The 15,862-nt window shown below is 46.7% G+C and overlaps 1 protein-coding gene across 7 annotated transcripts in view; it reads right to left on the reverse strand.

Moving 5' to 3' along the window:
- DGKH (diacylglycerol kinase eta) overlaps nt 1–15,862 on the reverse strand; it is a 642,901-nt gene that overhangs the window by 150,871 nt on the left and 476,168 nt on the right. For 6 of the 7 annotated variants that reach the window (XM_063952870.1, XM_063952869.1, XM_063952867.1 and 3 more), the window contains 2 exons: nt 1,730–1,843; nt 106–255 (listed from right to left, as the gene is read on the reverse strand). In XM_063952870.1, coding sequence (XP_063808940.1) covers nt 106–255; nt 1,730–1,843 — 264 coding nt within the window. The remainder of the gene's footprint in view (nt 1–105; nt 256–1,729; nt 1,844–15,862) is intronic. The other variant, XM_063952868.1, reaches the window with a different exon arrangement.

The raw sequence follows: 15,862 nt of genomic DNA on the forward strand, positions 1-15,862 counted from the left end.
CATCCACTAGGACGTCAGAGAAATGTTAATAACTTACACAAGATCTGAAACAGTAATTAAACTCATACTATGTAATGAAGGATAATAAACACATGTCACAAGTACCTTAATTGAACTTACTCTGTCTCTGGTTAACATCTGAGCTCTGTTTTTGTGAACAATTTTAATCACACCAGGAGGTTGAATCCAAGCTTCTCCATCGACTTGTACAGGAACACCTTCCTCCCCTAGTATGGTTATCTTCACCGACCGACACTGGGGAAAAAAGAAATGTTTTAGATATAAAGGGGCAGATTTAACAAAGCTTGGAGAGAGATAAAGTACCAAGTAATCAGCTCCTGTCAGTTTATAGACTGGGGGTTAGATGTATGAAGCTGTGGCATAGGAAGGAAGTAGTATCAGTGCATGTTATGTGGCAGCTTGTTAACGCTGGCATGCCAGGGGCACTGTGCGCCCTGTCATTATCAGCGCTACTATCTACAACATAGCACACCAATGTCCCTGCCAATGTAGTACCAGTAACCATTCTGACCTGCAGCTATCGATTTCAACAGCTGCAGATGGCGTTACTCCATTCACAACCACTGTTACCTGGCTGCGGCGGCTGCTGGCTCTGGGCTGCATAGGAGATCTCGTGATGCTTGTGAGATCTGGAGCCTGTCCAGTGGAGCCGGGGGAAGAGAGCATCGGAACTAGGCTGATGGGCTGTGACAGTGATCGCTGGAGATGGGGGCAGCCGCTATGGCTTCGCCTCGGTGGGATACATGCCGTTATAGTACATCTACCCCTGGGTTTGTAAAATGACAGTAGGGTTATTCCACATCAGAGCACCCAAAAAATCTGAAACGTCCACCACCAATCTCAGGTCTTTACAAAAAATTTTTTTTATTATTTGATGAAAGGATGGAAAAAAAAAAAAAAACTATATCGGACAAATATCTCGACTGTCTGACCACTAGTTTTTTGAAAAGTTGATTATTCAATTTATTAAACTATTTACGAATTGCGGCTTATTTATTCCAGTTTATTTGAAGTATCACGGGTGTTTATTAAGGAATAACCACAACATTTGGACACCTGCCGACTCTGAATTAAAGCAACAATTCAAGCTTTTGGAACAGATTCAAAATGATAAGTTAAATCAATATCAGACATCCCAATTTTTTTAAGTGCTTAACAAAAGGTATACATTATTACCACACAAAAGACACAGCATGGTACTCTGTTCCATAGTGGGGAAAACAAAAAAAAAAGAATGAAGTCGACGTTCGATTACTGTTGCACCGCATACACAAATTACACAAGAAACCATGGAATTTACAAATGTAAACATAAGTGACACCAATCACATTTTCCCATTGTTTGGAACCTGTTGTAATGGGCGGGATTTTTCCTTTACTGTGCGCAGAATTTAGTTAGAAGGTGAAAAATTCTAAGTGGGTATTTTCCGCCTGACAGCAAACATCGATCAGAAGTCATTGTACTAAAAGAGACATATGTCTGCCTATGCAAATGGGCATTTATTTTCATCTGTAAAAATGAACCTCAGTAAGATAACTATTTAGAAAAGACAAGGTAGACAACGAAAAGCAGTAAAGCAGAAAGACTAGTATCATGCTGCCACATGCACCACTGACATGACGTCTTCAGAAAGTAGAATCAGGAGTCTCGGGTTAATACATTAAAAAAACAAGCGCCATCAATATGTGAATTACAGTGCAACACGTACCTGAGCTATTCTGTGATGCTGAAGCTTGATCACCCGTGAGACGGCCATCTGCATGCTCCCAAACACTGCAACCACCTCCAAGATCTTATCATCAAATGAGGGAGCACCAAATATCTGGACAGAGAAAATACTAACAAATTAATACAATATCCCCATGCATAACAGCACAAGTTCAATGCAAAATCCCAAGTCATCATATATTTATATATCCTACTGCATGATAGCATTGCTGGTGGTCAGAAAACGTAATACAGGTTGAGTATTCCATATCCAAATATTCCGATATACGGAATATTACGAAATACGGTATTTTTTGAGTGAGACTGAAATAGTGAAACATTTGTTTTCTGATGGATCAATTTACACAAACTTTGTTTAATACAAAAAATTATTACAAATATTCTATTAAATGACCTTCAGGCTGTGTGTATAAGGTGTATATGAAACATAAATGAATAGTGTGAATGTACACACACTTTGTTTAATGCACAAAGTTATTAAAACCATTGGCTAGAATTACCCTCAGGCTGTGTGTATAAGCTGTATATGAAACATAAATGCATTCTGTGCTTATACTTGGGTCCCATCGCCATGATATCTCATTATGGTATGCACTTATTCCAAAATACGGAAAAATTCAATATCCAAAATACTTCTGGTCCCAAGCATTTCGGATAAGGGATACTCAACCTGTATAATTACAGGCATTACTGCTGGGATATAAGACATTGGAAAAGAAACACTGAAATAGTAGAAGTGGATGACTCCTGCAGTTCCTATTATAGGTATAACATGCCTTTTTTTTGTCAAATTTCAAATGTCAGACTTCTGAGGACCATTTTTTTTTTAATTTCTCAATTTAACAAAATTATTTAAACAATATTTCAATCATGATTTATTTTATGAAATCAATAGGTGTACTCCAAAAATGACTGGTAATTTGCATTGTAGCATAACATAACATGGCAGGAAAAAAAATTACAGAAGTTTATCTTTGCAAGGAGCAATATTTGCAGACGGACATGATCTAAAATATAAGCCATCTATAGGGGAAACAAAGAGCATTTGACAAAGTAATTTTGCATTTGAAGTAAGAGGGAGAAATGACTCTAGATTTATATGACTGAGGAATGTGACCACATCACTTAAATACAAAAATCATACTTGCTCTACACTCACCTGATTACACTCCAAAGAGACAGAACCTTCCCCAAGAATATCAATTAATGGGCACCTGGGGAATTAGCTCATGAGAATTGGCTTAAATATGGGAAAATGGGGTGCAAGAGAAACTGCGACTACAACATTTTATTATAAACAATAGTCTTTAATCCACGGCACTATCTATGGTGACAGAGGTACAGTATGTGATGACACCATTTACATAAATACAAAAAAAATGTGTATGATATTAAAGTCCATCCTTAGAGTGCCGCCTCTACTGGTCTGCTATTCAGCAACTGCTGTGAAGGAACCATTACACTATTATTTACTATCTGTGGACTAGTGCCGGATTCTCTCTCTGCATGTGTATGTATGTATTCTATTGGTAGAAGCTATTAAATCAGAGCGCTCCTCAAGAATTATATATATATATATATATATATATATATATATATATATATATATATATAATTCTTGCTCTTACGTCCTAGAGGATGCTGGGGACTCCGTAAGGACCATGGGGAAAGACGGGCTCCGCAGGAGACATGGGCACTTTAAGAAAGACTTTAGGTATGGGTGTCCACTGGCTACTCCCTCTATGCCCCGCCTCCAGACCTCAGTTTGATACTGTGCCCAGAGGAGACTGGGTGCATTACAGGGAGCTCTCCTGAGTTTCCTGTCAGAAAGTATTTTAGTTAGGTTTTTTATTTTCAGGGAGCCTGCTGGCAACAGACTCCCTGCATCAAGGGACTGAGAAGAGAGAAACAGACCTACTTCTGTGAGTTTCAAGGCTGTGTTTCTTAGGCTACTGGACAACATTAGCTCCAGAGGGATTGGTACGCAGGTCTCACCATAGCCGTCCGTCCCAGAGCCGCGCCGCCGTCCTCCTAGCAGAGCCGGAAGATAGAAGCCGGGTAAGTATGAGAAGAAAAGAAGACTTCAGAGGCGGCAGAAGACTTCTTGATCTTCACAGAGGTAACGCACAGCAGTAAAGCTGTGCGCCATTGCTCCCATACACCTCACACACGACAGTCACTGTAAGGGTGCAGGGCGGCCGCCATGGGCAGCATATAAACCTCTCCTTTGGCAAAAATACATATATACATGTACAGCTGGGCACTGTACATGTATATAAAGAGCCCCCGCCAGTTTTTTAAAGATTTTTGAGCGGGACAGAAGCCCGCCGCCGAGGGGGCGGGGCTTCTCCCTTAGCACTCACCAGCGCCATTTTCTCCACAGCACAGCGCTGGGAGGAAGCTCCCCGGACTCTCCCCTGCTCACTCACGGGGAGAGGGTTTTCAAGAGGGGGGAGCACATAATTGGTGCATAAACATATAAAAGGCGCTACTGGGTAAACATTTTGTGTTTCTTCCTGGGTCATATAGCGCTGGGGTGTGTGCTGGCATACTCTCTCTCTGTCTCGCCAAAGGGCCTGGTGGGGAAACTGTCTTCAGATAAGAGTTTCCCTGTGTGTGTGGTGTGTCGGTATGCGTGTGTCGACATGTCTGAGGTAGAAGGCTCGCCTAGGGAGGAGGGGGAGCGTATGAATGTGAGGTCTCCGTCGGCAGCGCCGACACCTGACTGGATGGATATGTGGAATGTTTTAAGTGCTAATGTAAATTTATTGCACAAAAGATTAGGCAAAGCTGAAGCTAGGGAACAGTCAGGGAGTCAACCCATGTCTGTCCCTATGTCGCCGGGACCTTCGGGGTCTCAAAAGCGCCCACTATCCCAAATAAGAGACACAGATACCGACGCGGATTCTGACTCCAGTGTCGACTATGATGATGCAAAGGTACAGCCAAAAGTGGCTAAATGTATTCGTTATATGATTATTGCAATGAAAGAGGTTTTGCGTATTACAGAGGAACCCCCTGTCCCTGACACGAGGGTACACATGTATAAGGGAAAGAAACCTGAGGTAACTTTTCCCTCCTCACATGAGTTGAACGAATTATGTGAAAAAGCTTGGGAATCTCCAGACAAAAAACTGCAGATTCCCAAAAGGATTCTTATGGCGTATCCTTTCCCGCCAACGGACAGGATACGGTGGGAATCCTCCCCTAGGGTAGACAAAGCATTGACACGCTTATCAAAAAAGATAGCGCTGCCATCCCAAGATACAGCTACCCTCAAGGATCCTGCTGACCGCAAGCAGGAGGTTACCCTGAAGTCCATTTACACACATTCTGGTACGTTACTCAGACCGGCAATTGCGTCGGCCTGGGTTTGTAGCGCTGTAGCAGCATGGACAGATTCCTTATCAGCGGAAATTGAGACCCTAGATAAGGATACCATTTTATTGACCCTAAGGCATATAAAAGATGCTGTCTTATATATGAAAGATGCTTAAAGAGACATTCGTCTACTGGGTTCCAGAATAAACGCTATGTCTATTTCTGCTAGGCGACTCTTATGGACCCGGCAGTGGACAGGGTGATGAAGACTCAAAGAGGCATATGGAGGTTTTGCCTTACCAGGGTGAGGAATTGTTTGGGGAAGGTCTCTGGACCTAGTCTCCACAGCTACGGCAGGTAAATCTAATTTTTTGCCTTATGTTCCCTCACAGCCTAAGAAAGCGCCACATTATCAAATGCAGTACTTTCGGTCAAATAAAAGCAAAAAAAAAAAAAAAAGAGTACGTGGATCGTCCTTTCTTGCCAGAGATAAGGGCAGAGGAAAAAAGCTGCACAACACAGCTAGTTCCCAGGAACAAAAGTCCTCCCCGGCCCCTGCCAAATCTACCGCATGACGCTGGGGCTCCACTGAGGGTGGGCACAGTGGGGGCACGTCTTCGACTTTTCAGCCACATCTGGGTTCACTCACAGGTGGATCCCTGGGCAATGGAAATTGTTTCTCAGGGATACAAGCTGGAATTCGAAGAGGTGCCTCCTCGCCGGTTTTTCAAATCGGCTCTACCGACTTCTCCCCTAGAAAGGGAGATAGTGTTAAATGCTATTCACAAAATGTGTCTTCAACAAGTGGTGGTCGAGGTTCCCCTGCTTCAAAGAGGGAAGGGATACTACTCAACTCTGTTTGTAGTCCCGAAACCGGACGGTTCGGTCAGACCCATTTTGAATTTAAAATCCCTGAACTTATACTTAAAACGGTTCAAGTTCAAGATGGAATCGCTCAGAGCGGTCATCGCCAGCCTGGAAGGGGGGGATTTTATGGTATCTCTGGACATAAAGGATGCATACCTTCATGTTCCCATTTATCCACCTCACCAGGCGTACCTGAGATTTGCGGTACAGGAATGCCATTACCAATTTCAGATGTTGCCGTTTGGGCTTTCCACGGCCCCGAGGATTTTCACCAAGGTAATGGTGGAAATGATGGTGCACCTGCGCAAGCAGGGTGTCACAATTATCCCATACTTGGACGATCTCCTCATAAAAGCGAGATCACGAAAGAAGTTACTGAACAGCGTGTCACTTTCACTGAGGGTGTTACAGCAACACGGCTGGATTCTCAATATCCCGAAGTCTCAGCTGGTTCCTACGACTCGTCTGACCTTCTTGGGCATGATTCTGTATACAGACCAGAAAAGGGTTTTTCTTCCGAAAGAAAAAGCTCAGGAACTCATGACTCTAGTCAAGAACCTATTTTAGCCAAAACAAGTGTCAGTACATCATTGCACTCAAGTCCTAGGAAAGATGGTGGCAACATACGAAGCCATTCCCTTCGCAAGTTCCATGCAAGGACTTTCCAATGGGACCTATTGGATAAGTGATCCGGGTCACATCTACAAATTCATCAGCTGATCACCCTGTCCCCCCCAGAGCCAGGGTATCTCTAATGTGGTGGCTGCAGAGTGCTCACCTTTTAGAAGGCCGCAGGTTCGGCATTCAGGACTGGATCCTGGTGACCACGGACGCGAGCCTCATAGGGTGGGGAGCAGTCACACAGGGAAGAAACTTCCAAGGACTTTGGACAAGTCAAGAGACTTGTCTTCACATCAACATCCTGGAACTGAGGGCCATATACAACGCCCTACGTCAAGCGGAGAACTTACTTCGCGACCAACCAGTTCTGATCCAGTCAGACAACATCACCACAGTGGGTCATGTAAACCGCCAAGGCAGCACAAGGAGCAGAGTGGCAATGGCGGAAGCTACCAGGATTCATGTAAGCGCACTGTCAGCAGTGTTCATTCCGGGAGTGGACAACTGGGAAGCAGACTTCCTCAGCAGACACGACCTGCATCCAGGAGAGTGGGGACTTCATCAGGAAGTCTTCGCACAGATTGCAAGTCAGTGGGGACTGCCCCAGATAGACATGATGGCGTCCCGCCTCAACAAAAAGCTACAGAGGTATTGCGCCAGATCAAAAGACCCTCAGGCGGTAGCTGTAGACGCCCTAGTGACACCGTGGGTGTTCCAGTCGGTCTATGTGTTTCCTCCTCTTCCTCTCATACCCAAGGTGTTGAGAATAATAAGAAAAAGAGGAGTGAGAACAATTCTCATTGTTCCAGATTGGCCACGAAGGGCCTGGTATCCGGATCTGCAAGAAATGCTCACGGGAGATCCGTGGCCTCTTCCTCTGCGACAGGACCTGTTGCAACAGGGGCCCTGTCTGTTTCAAGACTTACCGCGGCTGCGTTTGACGGCATGGCGGTTGAACGCAGAATCCTAGCGGAAAAGGGCATTCCGGATGAGGTCATTCCTACTCTGATAAAGGATAGGAAAGACGTGACAGCGAAACATTATCACCGGATATGGCGAAAATATGTTTCTTGGTGTGAGGCCAGGAATGCTCCTACGGAAGAATTCCATCTGGGCCGTTTCCTTCACTTCCTACAGACTGGAGTGAATTTGAGCCTAAAATTAGGCTCCATTAAGGTTCAGATTTCGGCCTTATCCATTTTCTTTCAAAAAGAATTGGCTTCTCTCCCAGAAGTACAGACTTTTGTGAAGGGAGTGCTGCATATTCAGCCTCCTTTTATACCTCCGGTGGCGCCTTGGGACCTTAACGTGGTGTTGAGTTTCCTTCAGTCGCACTGGTTTGAACCACTTCAAACGGTGGAGTTAAAATATCTCACTTGGAAGGTGGTCATGTTATTAGCCTTGGCTTCGGCTAGGCGAGTGTCGGAATTGGCGGCTTTGTCTCATAAAAGCCCCTATCTGGTTTTCCATATGGATAGGGCGGAATTGCGGACCCGTCCTCAGTTCTTGCCTAAGGTGGTCTCATCTTTTCATATGAACCAACCTATTGTGGTGCCTGTGGCTACGCGAGACTTGGAGGATTCCGAGTCCCTTGATGTAGTCAGGGCTTTGAAAATTTCCGTGGCCAGAACGGCTAGAGTCAGAAAAACAGAAGCACTGTTTGTCCTATATGCAGCCAACAAGGTTGGCGCCCCTGCCTCAAAGCAGACTATTGCTCGCTGGATCTGTAACACGATTCAGCAGGCGCATTCTACGGCTGGATTGCCGTTACCAAAATCGGTCAAGGCCCATTCCACTAGGAAGGTGGGCTCGTCTTGGGCGGCTGCCCGAAGGGGTCTCGGCACTACAACTGTGCCGAGCGGCTACTTGGTCGGGTTCAAACACCTTTGCAAAGTTCTATAAGTTTGATACCCTGGCTGAGGAGGACCTCCTGTTTGCTCAATCGGTGCTGCAGAGTTATCCGCACTCTCCCGCCCGTTTGGGAGCTTTGGAATAATCCCCGTGGTCCTTACGGAGTCCCCAGCATCCTCTAGGACGTTAGAGAAAATAAGATTTTAAGCCTACCGGTAAATCTTTTTCTCGTAGTCCGTAGAGGATGCAGGGAGCCCGTCCCAAGTGCGGACTACTTCTGCGAGACTTGTATATAGTTTTGCTTACATAAGGGTTATGTTATAGTTTCATCAGTTTTGGACTGATGCTAAATAGTTTTTTCATACTGTTAACTGTTTAATGGATACACAAGTTATACGGTGTGATTGGTGTGGCTGGTATGAATCTTGCCCTTGGATTAACAAAAATCCTTTCCTCGTACTGTCCGTCTCCTCTGGGCACAGTTTCTCTAACTGAGGTCTGGAGGAGGGGCACAGAGGGAGGAGCCAGTGCACACCCATACCTAAAGTCTTTCTTAAAGTGCCCATGTCTCCTGCGGAGCCCGTCTATCCCCATGGTCCTTACGGAGTGTCCACCATCCTCTACGGACTACGAGAAAATAAGATTTTACTCACCGGTAAATCTATTTCTCGTAGTCCGTAGTGGATGCTGGGGACTCCGTAAGGACCATGGGGAATAGACGGGCTCCGCAGGAGACTGGGCACTCTAAAGAAAGATTTAGTACTACTGGTGTGCACTGGCTCCTCCCTCTATGCCCCTCCTCCAGACCTCAGTTAAGGAAACTGTGCCCGTAAGAGCTGACATTACAAGGAAAGGATTTTGGAATCCAGGGTAAGACTCATACCAGCCACACCAATCACACCGTATAACTTGTGATAAACTTACCCAGTCAACAGTATGAACAACAACAGAGCATCAACAATGGATGCCAACATAACGTAACCCTTTATTAAGCAATAACTATATACACGTATTGCAGAAAGTCCGTACTTGGGATGGGCGCCCAGCATCCACTACGGACTACGAGAAATAGATTTACCGGTGAGTAAAATCTTATTTTCTCTAACGTCCTAGTGGATGCTAGGGACTCCGTAAGGACCATGGGGATTATACCAAAGCTCCCAAACGGGCGGGAGAGTGCGGATGACTCTGCAGCACCGAATGGGCAAACACAAGGTCCTCCTCAGCCAGGGTATCAAACTTGTAGAACTTAGCAAATGTGTTTGAACCCGACCAAGTAGCTGCTCGGCAAAGCTGTAATGCCGAGACCCCTCGGGCAGCCGCCCAAGAAGAGCCCACTTTCCTTGTGGAATGGGCTTTCACTGATTTTGGATGCGTCAATCCAGCCGCAGAATGAGCCTGCTGAATCGTGCTACAGATCCAGCGAGCAATAGTTTGCTTTGAAGCAAGAGCACCCAGCTTGTTGGATGCATACAGGATAAACAGCGAGTCAGTCTTCCTGACTCCAGCCGTCCTGGCTACATAGATCTTCAAAGCCCTGACTACATCAAGCAACTTGGAATCCTCCAAGTCACGAGTAGCCGCAGGCACCACAATAGGTTGGTTCAAATGAAAAGATGATACCACCTTCAGGAGAAATTGCGGACGAGTCCGTAATTCTGCCCTGTCCATATGGAAAACTAGATAGGGGCTTTTACATGACAAAGCCGCCAATTCTGACACACGCCTAGCCGAAGCTAAGGCCAATAGCATGACCACCTTCCACGTGAGATACTTTAGCTCCACGGTCTTAAGTGGCTCACACCAGTGGGATTTCAGGAAACTCAACACCACGTTAAGATCCCAAGGTGCCACTGGTGGCACAAAAGGGGGCTGAATATGCAGCACTCCCTTAACAAACGTCTGAACCTCAGGCAGTGAAGCCAGCTCTTTTTGGAAGAAAATGGATAGGGCCGAAATCTGGACCTTTATGGACCCCAACTTCAGGCCCATAGTCACTCCAGACTGTAGGAAGTGCAGGAACCCGCCCAGCTGGAATTCCTCTGTAGGGGCCTTCCTGGCCTCATACCAGGCAACATATTTTCACCATATACGGTGATAGTGTTTCGCGGTCACGTCCTTCCTAGCCTTTATCAGCGTAGGAATAACTTTATCCGGAATGCCTTTTTCCGCTAGGATCCTGCGTTCAACAGCCATGCCGTCAAACGCAGCAGCGGTAAGTCTTGGAACAGACAGGGCCCCTGTTGCAACAGGTCCTGTCTGAGAGGCAGAGGCCATGGGTCCTCTGTGAGCATTTCTTGCAGTTCCGGGTACCAAGTCCTTCTTGGCCAATCCGGAACAATGAGTATTGTTCTCACTCCTCTTTTTCTTACGATTCTCAGCACCTTGGGTATGAGAGGAAGAGGAGGAAACACATAGACCGACTGGAACACCCACGGTGTTACCAGGGCGTCCACAGCTATCGCCTGAGGGTCTCTTGACCTGGCGCAATACCCTTGTAGCTTTTTGTTGAGACGGGATGCCATCATGTCCACCTGTGGCAGTTCCCATCGATTTGTAATCTGAGTGAAGACTTTGTGATGAAGTCCCCACTCTCCCGGGTGGAGGTCGTGCCTGCTGAGGAAGTCTGCTTCCCAATTGTCCACTCCCGGAATGAACACTGCTGACAGTGCTTGCACGTGATTCTCCGCCCAACGAAGAATCCTGGTGGCTTCTGCCATCGCCACTCTGCTTCTTGTGCCGCCCTGGCGGTTTACATGAGCCACTGCGGTGATGTTGTCTGACTGAATCAGCACCAGTTGGTCGCGAAGCAGAGGCTCCGCTTGACTCAGGGCGTTGTATATGGCCCTTAGTTCCAGGATATTTATGTGCAGACAAGCCTCCTGACTTGTCCACACCCCTTGGAAGTTTCTTCCCTGAGTGACTGCCCCCCATCCTCGGAGGCTCGCATCCGTGGTCACCAGGACCCAGTCCTGTATGCCGAACCTGCGGCCCTCGAGAAGGTGAGCACTCTGCAGCCACCACAGAAGAGACACCCTGGCCCTCGGGGACAGGGTGATCAGCCGATGCATCTGAAGATGCGATCCGGACCACTTGTCCAACAGATCCCACTGAAAGATCCTCGCATGGAACCTGCCGAAGGGAATGGCTTCGTATGATGCCACCATCTTTCCCAGGACTCGCGTGCAGCGATGCACCGACACCTGTTTCGGTTTCAAGAGGTCTCTGACTAGAGTCACGAGCTCTTGAGCCTTCTCCGCCGGGAGAAACACCTTCTTCTGGTCCGTGTCCAGAATCATGCCCAGAAAAGGCAGACGCGTCGTAGGAATCAGCTGCGACTTTGGAATATTCAGAATCCAGCCGTGCTGTTGCAACACTTCCTGAGAGTGTGCTACGCTGATTAGCAACTGTTCTCTGGACCTCGCCTTTATGAGGAGATCGTCCAAGTATGGAATAATTGTGACTCCTTGCTTTCGAAGGAGCACCATCATTTCTGCCATTACCTTGGTAAATATTCTCGGTGACGTGGAGAGCCCAAACGGCAACGTCTGGAATTGGTAATGACAGTCCTGTACCACAAATCTAAGGTACTCCTGATGAGGTGGATAAATGGGGACATGCAATTAAGCATCCTTGATGTCCAGAGACACCATAAAATCCCCCTCTTCCAGGCTTGCAATGACCGCTCTGAGCGATTCCATTTTGAACTTGAATCTTTTCAGATAAATGTTCAGGGATTTTAAATTCAATATGGGTCTGACCGAACCGTCCGGTTTCGGTACCACAAACATTTCTGGAATAGTATCCTCTTCCTTGTTGAAGGAGGGGAACCTTTACCACCACCTGCTGGAGATATAACTTGTGAATTGCCGCTAACACTACTTCCCTTTCTATGGGGGAAGCTGGCAGGGCCGATTTGAGGTAACGGTGAGGGGGCATTACTTCGAACTCCAGCTTGTATCCCTGAGACACAATCTGTACAGCCCAGGGATTCACCTGTGAGCGAACCCACTGGTGGCAGAAATTTCGGAGACGCGCCCCCACCGCTCCTGGCTCCTGTGGAGCCCCAGCGTCATGCGGTGGATTTAGTGGAAGCCGGGGAGGACTTCTGTTCCTGGGAACTAGCTGTATGGTGCAGCTTCTTTCCTCTACCCCTGCCTCTGGCAAGAAAGGACGCACCTCTGACCTTCTTGCTTCTCTGTGATCGAAAGGACTGCATTTGGTAATATGGTGCTTTCTTAGGCTGTGAGGGAATATATGGCAAAAAGTTTGACTTCCCAGCTGTAGCTGTGGAAACTAGGTCCGAGAGACCGTCCCCAAACAATTCCTCACCCTTGTAAGGTAACACCTCCATGTGCTTTTTGGAGTCGGCATCACCTGTCCATTGCCGAGTCCACAGGACCCTTCTGGCAGAAATTGACATTGCATTTATTCTAGGCAAATGTCCCTCTGGGCATCCCTCATATATAGGACAGCATCTTTTATATGCCCCAGGGTCAGTAAAACGGTATCCCTGTCTAAAGTATCCATTTCCTCAGACAGATTATCTGTCCATGCTGCTACAGCACTACACATCCAGGCCGACGCAATGGCCGGCCTCAGTATAGTACCTGAGTGTGCATAAACAGACTTCAGGATACTTTCCTGCTTCCTAGCTGCAGGATCCTTTAGGGCGGCCATATCCTGTGACGGCAGGGCCACCTTTTTAGATAAGCGTGTCAGAGCTTTATCTACCCTAGGGGAGGATTTCCAGCGCATCCTGTCCGTTGGCAGGAAAGGGTACGCCATAAGTAACCTTTTGGAAATCAGCACTTTCTTATCGGGGGAATCCCACGCTTTTTCACATAATTCATTTAACTCATGTGAAGAGGGAAAAGTCACCTCTTGCTTTTTCTCCCCATACATATACACCCTTTTGTCAGGGACAGGGTTTACCTCTGATATGTGCAATACATCCTTCATTGCTATAATCATGTAGCGGATGGCTTTAGCCATTTTAGGCTGCAATTTTGCATCATCGTCATCGACACTGGAGTCAGAATCCGTGTCGATATCTGTGTCAACCATTTTGGATAGTGGGCGCTTCTGAGACCCTGACGGCCTCTGCACTGTAGGATCAGGCATGGGCTGAGACCCCGACTGTCCCAAGGCATCAGCTTTATCCAACCTTTTAAGTAAGGAGTTTACATTATCATTTAACACCTTCCACATATCCATCCAATCAGGTGTCGGCACCGTCGGCGGAGACACCTCATTCATCTGTACTTGCTCTGCCTCCACATAGCCCTCTTCGTCAAACATGTCGACACACGCGTACCGACACACCACACACACAGGGGAGAGAGAGTATGCCAGCACACACCCCAGCGCTATATGACCCAGGAATCACACAGTAACTTAGTGTTTACCCAGTAGCTGCTGTATATATATTAAATGCGCTAAATTTATGTGCCCCCCTCTCTACTTACCCTTTCTACCGTGAGTCTGCAGGGGAGAGCCTGGGGAGCTTCCACTCAGCGGAGCTGTGGAGAGAAAATGGCGCTGGTGAGTGCTGAGGAAGAAGGCCCCGCCCCCTCAGCGGCGGGCTTCTGTCCCGCGATTTTGTGTAAAATTAATGGCGGGGGCTCATGCATATAACAGTGTCCAACTGTATATATGCTGCTTTTGCCAGGAGGTATCTAATTGCTGCCCAGGGCGCCCCCCCCTGCGCCCTGCACCCTACAGTGACCGGAGTGTGTGGGTTAGTGTGGGCGCAATGGCGCACAGCTGCAGTGCTGTGCGCTACCTCATACGAAGACAGGAGTCTTCTGCCGCCGATTTTGACGTCTTCTTTCTTCAACCCGCCGGCTTCTGACTTCTGGCTCTGCGAGGGGGACGGCGGCGCGACTCCGGGAACGGACGACAAGGTCAGGTCCTGTGTTCGATCCCTCTGGAGCTAATGGTGTCCAATAGCCTAAGAAGCGCAACCTAGCCGCAGTTAGTAGGTTTGCTTCTCTCCCCTCAGTCCCACGTAGCAGAGAGTCTGTTGCCAGCAGAAGCTCTCTGAAAATAAAAAAACCTAACTAAAATACTCTTATTAGCAAGCTCAGGAGAGCTCACTAAAATGCACCCAGCTCTGCCCGGGCACAGATTCTAACTGAGGTCTGGAGGAGGGGCATAGAGGGAGGAGCCAGTGCACACCAGTAGTACTAAATCTTCCTTAGAGTGCCCAGTCTCCTGCGGAGCCCGTCTATTCCCCATGGTCCTTACGGAGTCCCCAGCATCCACTAGGACGTTAGAGAAAAAGATTTACCGGTAGGTTTAAAATCTTATTTTGTGTGTATATATATATATATATATATATATATCCAAGGAAGTCCAGCACTCACATCCGTGTGCAATCAACTGTGGGGTGCACCCAGTAGAATCCACACAATCATGGTGGGTCTACACATGTAGTCGTAGTTCCAGTTTCCTGGGGGGCACTCTCCTTCAAAAATCGAGTCCAATCGTATTCTCTTAGATCATAATCGGCTTTATTGGGTCGACGTTTCGGCTCAACAAGCAGAGCCTTTATCAAGACAAGCCTTACATATTTTCATATTGCCAAATAGTCATAACCTATCAGAATAACAGATACATGAAATAAATAAATGCAATCAGTCTCACGAGCCCAATCAGAAATTCACCACTAAAGTGCAATGTGCTAATAAAGAAAAGTGCCAAGAGTAATGCTACCAAACATATAGATATACCTCCTGGATACCAAATATGGTGAAGAAAGGTAGATCAGTATCACCCAACAAGAACCAATCACCCGGAGGTACTAGTATCATACTTACTAGGATGAAATAACTCAACGGTATAACACTGTAATAGGACAGACGACCAAGTCGGCATATAAGCCCTATTAATAGAACAACACAAATATATATATGTTTGCAAATTCCCAATCAGGTGTGGTACTAAAAGATACCTAAATTTATCATGAGCAGAACTGTTAAAGAACTCTACTTACTTCACACATAATTCCAGAAAAGTAATCCATTCAAGGACACATCAGTCAATAAGCCCTCTGTAATATGAGTAATGCAACATAAGGACATCTCAAAGGTAAACCAAACCTGATATCAAATCAAATAGTCAAAGCTGTACTCATCAGGAGAGGACAAAATAACTCTTACCACTGGAGGCTACAGGTGAACGTCCATTCAGTGTGACTGTGTGTTCCTAATGAGCACTGGGCGCCTTATATGAGTACACAACTGGAAGTGCAATCAGCACAAGCAAATTAATGCATCACCCTATTACAATATTACAGAAGGGTATATGTTAAGTCCCCTCTGATTTCTTATCCGTGAGTCCCACATCAATACCGCATGTTCATACATATCCATAACAGAAACCTGTGGAGGGAAGCTCAAAGCCGCTGCTCGTCTGAGCGGCGTGCGTTCCACAACCCAGAAATGGCGCG

This window comes from Pseudophryne corroboree, chromosome 2 (genome assembly GCF_028390025.1).
Source record: "Pseudophryne corroboree isolate aPseCor3 chromosome 2, aPseCor3.hap2, whole genome shotgun sequence".
Taxonomy (NCBI): Eukaryota; Metazoa; Chordata; class Amphibia; order Anura; family Myobatrachidae; genus Pseudophryne; species Pseudophryne corroboree.